Here is a 6,205-nt window from a genome sequence, read left to right on the forward strand (position 1 = left end):
TTATTTAACGTCATATCTTCCAGAGTTTAAATACTGAAACGAGAATAAATATCCAACAGCACATCATAAGTTTGGGTGTTGTGCTGATTGATTACTCTGTTCTCCTATTGGCTGTAATTTGATGACGTTACATCTTGCTCCACCAATCACAGTTAAGTAAGGGATTACTGGACGAATGCAAAATGTACGACAAAACTATGAAGTTCTTGGGGCTTTGCTGCATGTGAAAGGGCCCCTGCAGGCCCCGTCGCCCCTGGAAAGGCACGCACTGCCATTAGGAGGGCCCATACCAACGCCGCCGGCCCTAGGAGGGCCCATAGGGGCGCCGCAACCCCTGGCAGGTTCCTTGGGAGTATAGACGCCCCATAGAGGGACCCTGGGGGAGACACCGCCTCTGGAAGGGCCCCTGAATGCGCCACCGCTGTGGTATGGCCCCTGGGGGCGCCGCCGTCCCTGGGAACACCCCTGAAGGCGCCTTCGTACCTGTAAGGGACCCTGGGATCGCCGCTATCCCTGTGAGGGTCACTTGGCCATGCAACTCACGAAGGCGAGCCCAGGGCCCTCTCAGGGACCGCGGTGCCCCCAGGGGACGTGTCAGGGGCGCTGGATCCACCAGGGGCACTCTTAGGGACAACTGCAATCCTAGGGGCCTTCTCAGGGAAGGCGGCGTCCACAGGGGCTCCTCCAGGAACAGCCGAGCTTCCATGGGACTCTCACGGAAGGCAACGCTCCAAGGGACCCTCGCAGGGACGGAAACGCTCCTAGGGACCCTCACAGGGACAACGCCGCCCCCATGGGATCTCCTAGGGGCACTGGTGACGTTAGGGCCCCTCACAGGGACAGCCATGATCCCTGGGGCCTTTCCCGGGACGAGGGCTCCTCCAGGTACGTTCCTAGGGACCGTGGTGCTTCCAGCGGCGCTGTCAGCGGTGGTGGCGCCTTCAGGGGCCCTTCCAGAAGCGGTACCTCCCCCCAGGCCTCTTTATGGGGCGCCACTGCTCCCAGGGACCCTGCCAAGGCCTGTGGCTCACAAGTTGTCCTCCTAGGGGAGGCGGTACCCAAAACAATGGATAGTGATGTCGTACATATTGCATTCTTCCAGTAATATCTAACTTAACTGTGATTGGTGGAATAAGAGGGAACGTCATCAAATTACAGCCAATAGGAAAACAGAGGAATCAGTCAGCACAACACCCCAACTTATGTTTTGCTGTTGGATATTTTTTCTCCTTTTCATTGTTCAGGTTGCGATAATACTGAAAATGCTCTATGGACAGTGTTTATTTATTTAACGTCATATCTTCCAGAGTTTAAATAGTGAAACGAGAATAAATATCCAACAGCACATCATAAGTTTGGGTGTTGTGCTGATTGATTGCTCTGTTCTCCTGTTGGCTGTAATTTGATGACGTTACATCTTGCTCCACCAATCACAGTTAAGTAAGGGATTACTGGACGAATGCTAAATGTACGACAAACCTATGAAGTTCATGGGGCTTTGCTGCATGTGAAAGGGCCCGTGGAGGCGCCGTCGCCCCTGCAAAGGCACCCACTGCCACTAGGAGGGCCCATACCAGCGCCGCCGGCCCTAGGAGGGCCCATAGGGTCGCTGCAACTCCTGGCAGGTTCCTTGGGAGTAGAGACGCCCCATATTGGGACCCTGGGGGAGACACCGTTTAAGGAATGGCCCCTGAATGTGCCACCGCTGTGGTATGGCCCCTAGGGGCGCCGCAGTCCCTGGGAACACCCCTGAAGGCGCCCCCGTCCCTGTAAGGGACCCTGGGATCGCCGCTAACCCTGTGAGGGTCACTTGACCATGCAACTCACGAAGGCGACCCCAGGACCCTCTCAGGGACGGCGGTGCCCCCAGGGGACGTGTCAGGGGCGCTGGATCCACCAGGGGCACTCTTAGGGACAACTGCAATCCTAGGGGCCTTCTCAGGGAAGGCGGCGTCCACAGGGGCTCCTCCAGGAACAGCCGAGCTTCCATGGGACTCTCAGGGAAGGCAACGCTCCAAGGGACCCTCGCAGGGACGGAAACGCTCCTAGGGACCCTCACAGGGACAGCGCCGCCTCCATGGGATCTCCTAGGGGCACTGGTGACGTTTGGGGCCCTCACAGGGACAGCCATGATCCCTGGGGCCTTTCCCGGGACAAGGGCTCCTCCAGGTACGTTCCAAGGGACCGTGGTGCTTCCAGCGGCCCTGTCAGCGGTGATGGCGCCTTCAGGGGCCCTTCCAGAAGCGGTGGCTCTCCCAGGCCTCTTTGTGGGGGCACCACTTAACTCCCCAGGGACCCTGCCAAGGCCTGTAGCTCTAAGATTGTCCTCCTAGGGGAAGCGGTGCCCCCAAAACAATGGATAGTGATGTCGTGCATATGCATTCTTCCAGTAATATCTTACTTAACTGTGATTGGTGGAATAAGAGGAACGTCATCAAATTACAACCAATAGGAAAACAGAGGAATCAGTCAGCACAACACCACAACTTATGTTTTTCTTATTTGGATATTTATTCTCCTTTTTCATTGTTCAGGTCGTGATAATACTGAAAAATGCTCTATATGGACAGTGTTTATTTATTTAAATATGTCTTCAGAGTTTAAATAATTGAAACGAGAATAAATATCCAACAGCACATCATAGGATTTGGGGTGTTGTTCCTGTCTGAGATTACTGGACGAATGCAAAATAAACGACAAACCTATGAAGTTCTTGGGGCTTTGCTGCATGTGAAAGGGCCCCTGGAGGCGCCGTCGCCCCTGGAAAGGCACCCACTGCCATTAGGAGGGCCCATACCAACGCCGCCGGCCCTAGGAGGGCCCATAGGGGCGCCGCAACCCCTGGCAGGTTCCTTGGGAGTATAGACGCCCCATAGAGGGACCCTGGGAGAGACACCGCCTCTGGAAGGGCCCCTGAATGCGCCACCGCTGTGGTATGGCCCCTGGGGGCGCCGCCGTCCCTGGGAACACCCCAGAAGGTTCCTTCGTCCCTGTAAGGGACCCTGGGATCGCCGCTATCCCTGTGAGGGTCACTTGGCCATGCAGCTCACGAAGGCGAGCCCAGGGCCCTCTCAGGGACGGCGGTGCCCCCAGGGGACGTGTCAGGGGCGCTGGATCCACCAGGGGCACTCTTAGGGACAACTGCAATCCTAGGGGCCTTCTCAGGAAGGCTGGCGTCCACAGGGGGCTCCTCCAGGAACAACCAGCTTCCATGGGACTCTCCAGGAAGGCAACCTCAAGGACCCGCGCAGGGGCCAGGAAACGCTCCTAGGGACCCTCACAGGGACGGCGGCGCCCCCTGGGGCCCTGCTAGGGAAACTGACGACCCTAGGTGCCCTCACAGGGACAGTCAAGGTCCCTGGGGTCTTTCCAGGGACGAAGGCGCCTCCAGGTACGTTCATAGGAACAGTGGTGCTCCCAGAGGCCGTGCCAGCGGCGGTGGCGCCTTCAGGGGCCTTTCCAGAGGCGGTGACTCCCCGCAGGCCTCTTTATGGGGCGCCACTGCTCCCAGGGACCCTGCCAAGGCCTGTGGCTCACTATAGGTCCTCCTAGGGGAGTCGGTGCCCCAAAACAATGGATAGTGGTGTCGTACATATTGCGTTCTTCCAGTAATCTCTTTCTTAACTGTGATTGGTGGAATAAGAGGTAACGTCATCAAATTACAGTCAATATGAAAACAGAGGAATCAGTCAGCACAACACCCCAACTTATGTTTTACTGTTGGATATTTATTCTCCTTTTCATTGTTCAGGTTGCGATAATACTGAAAATGCTATGGGCAGTGTCTATTTATTGAACATCATATCTCCCAGAGTTAAAATAGTGAAACGAGAATACATATCCAACAGGAAATCATAAGTTGGGGTGTTGTGCTGACTGATTGCTCATTCTCCTATTGGCTGTAATTTGATAGCGTTACATCTGCTCCCGCAATCACCCAGTTAAGCAAAAGTTACTGGGCCAGATGCAAAATGTCACGACAAACCTATGAAGTTCCTTGGGGCTTTGCTGCATGTGAAAGAGGCCCCTGGAGGCCGCCATCGCCCTGGCAGAACCCTGCCGCCCTGAAGGCACCCACACTGCCACTAGGAGGTCCATAACAGCGCACGCCAGCCTAGGAGGGCCCATAGGGTCACCCGCCTGGCAGGTTCGCCCAGGGAGCAGAGAGGCCCCCATCAAGGGACTGGAGACACCGCCTCTGGAAGTGCCACTGAATGCGCCAACTCTGTGGTATGGCCCCTGGGGGCGCCGCCGTCCCTGGGAACAGCCCTCAAGGCGCCCCCGTCCCTGTAAGGGTCACTGGGATCACCGCTATCCCTGTGAGGGTCACTTGGCCATGCAAGACACGGAGGCGTCCCGAGGGCCCTCTCAGGGTCGGCGGTGGCCCCAGGGGACCTGGCAGGGGCGCAGGATCCACCAGGGGCGCTCTTAGGGACAACTGCAATCCTAGGGGCCCTTCCTCTCAGGGGCGGCGTCCTGGGGGCTCCTCCAGGAACCTTGAGCTTCCATGGGACTCTCAGGAAAACAGCGGCTCAAGGGACCCTCCAGGGACAGAGCAGCTCTTGGGGACCCTCACAGGGATTAGCGCCGCCTCCATGGGATCTCCTAGGGCACTGGTGACGTTGGGGAGCCCTACAGGGACAGCCATGATCCCTGGGGCCTTTCCCGGGACAAGGGCTCCTCCAGGTACGTTCCAAGGGACCGTGGTGCTTCCAGCGGCCCTGTCAGCGGTGATGGCGCCTTCAGGGGCCCTTCCAGAAGCGGTGGCTCCTCCCAGGCCTCTTTATGGGGCGCCACTGCTCACAGGGACCCTGCCAAGGCCTGTGGCTCACAAGTTGTCCTCCTAGGGGAGGCGGTGCCCCAAAACAATGGATAGTGATGTCGTACATATTGCATTCTTCCAGTAATATCTTACTTAACTGTGATTGGTGGAATAAGAGGGAACGTCATCAAATTACAGCCAATAGGAAAACAGAGGAATCAGTCAGCACAACACCCCAACTTATGTTTTGCTGTTGGATATTTATTCTCCTTTTCATTGTTCAGGTCGTGATAATACTGAAAATGCTCTATGGACAGTGTTTATTTATTTAACGTCATATCTTCCAGAGTTTAAATAGTGAAACGAGAATAAATATCCAACAGCACATCATAAGTTGGGGTGCTGTGCTGATTGATTGCTCTGTTCTCCAATTGGCTGTAATTTGATGACGTTACATCTTGCTCCACCAATCACAGTTAAGTAAGGGATTACTGGACGAATGCAAAATAAACGACAAACCTATGAAGTTCTTGGGGCTTTGCTGCATGTGAAAGGGCCCCTGGAGGCGCCGTCGCCCCTGCAAAGGCACCCACTGCCATTAGGAGGGCCCATACCAACGCCGCCGGCCCTAGGAGGGCCATAGGGGCGCCGCAACCCCTGGCAGGTTCCTTGGGAGTATAGACGCCCCATAGAGGGACCCTGGGAGAGACACCGCCTCTGGAAGGGCCCCTGAATGCGCCACCGCTGTGGTATGGCCCCTGGGGGCGCCGCCGACCCTGGGAACACCCCAGAAGGTGCCTTCGTCCCTGTAAGGGACCCTGGGATCGCCGCTATCCCTGTGAGGGTCACTTGGCCATGCAACTCACGAAGGCGAGCCCAGGGCCCTCTCAGGGACGGCGGTGCCCCCAGGGGACGTGTCAGGGGCGCTGGATCCACCAGGGGCACTCTTAGGGACAACTGCAATCCTAGGGGCCTTCTCAGGGAAGGCGGCGTCCACAGGGGCTCCTCCAGGAACAGCCGAGCTTCCATGGGACTCTCAGGGAAGGCAACGCTCCAAGGGACCCTCGCAGGGACGGAAACGCTCCTAGGGACCCTCACAGGGACAGCGCCGCCCCCATGGGATCTCCTAGGGGCACTGGTGACGTTAGGGGTCCTCACAGGGACAGCCATGATCACTGGGGCCTTTCCCGGGACAAGGGCTCCTCCAGGTACGTTCCTAGGGACCGTGGTGCTTCCAGCGGCCCTGTCAGCGGCGGTGGCGCCTTCAGGGGCCCTTCCAGAAGCGGTGGCTCCCCCCAGGCCTCTTTATGGGGCGCCACTGCTCCCAGGGACCCTGCCAAGGCCTGTGGCTCACAAGTTGTCCTCCTAAGGGAGGCGGTGCCCCAAAACAATGGATGAGTGATGTCGTACATATTGCATTCTTGGTAATATCTTACTTAACTG

General features: G+C 57.1%; 1 protein-coding gene across 1 annotated transcript; it reads left to right on the plus strand.

The window, feature by feature from the left end:
• Positions 1 to 845: 845 nt before the first annotated feature.
• Positions 846 to 4,686, plus strand: LOC121859808 (basic salivary proline-rich protein 2-like; the record flags this gene model as incomplete). Its single annotated transcript, XM_042356782.1, has 3 exons — positions 846 to 885; positions 3,166 to 3,391; positions 4,373 to 4,686. Coding segments are annotated over exons 1-3 (580 nt in total), but the record flags the coding sequence as incomplete, so codon positions are not given.
• Positions 4,687 to 6,205: the final 1,519 nt, after the last annotated feature.

This window comes from Homarus americanus, unplaced genomic scaffold, assembly GCF_018991925.1.
Source record: "Homarus americanus isolate GMGI-L3 unplaced genomic scaffold, GMGI_Hamer_2.0 scaffold23861, whole genome shotgun sequence".
Taxonomy (NCBI): Eukaryota; Metazoa; Arthropoda; class Malacostraca; order Decapoda; family Nephropidae; genus Homarus; species Homarus americanus.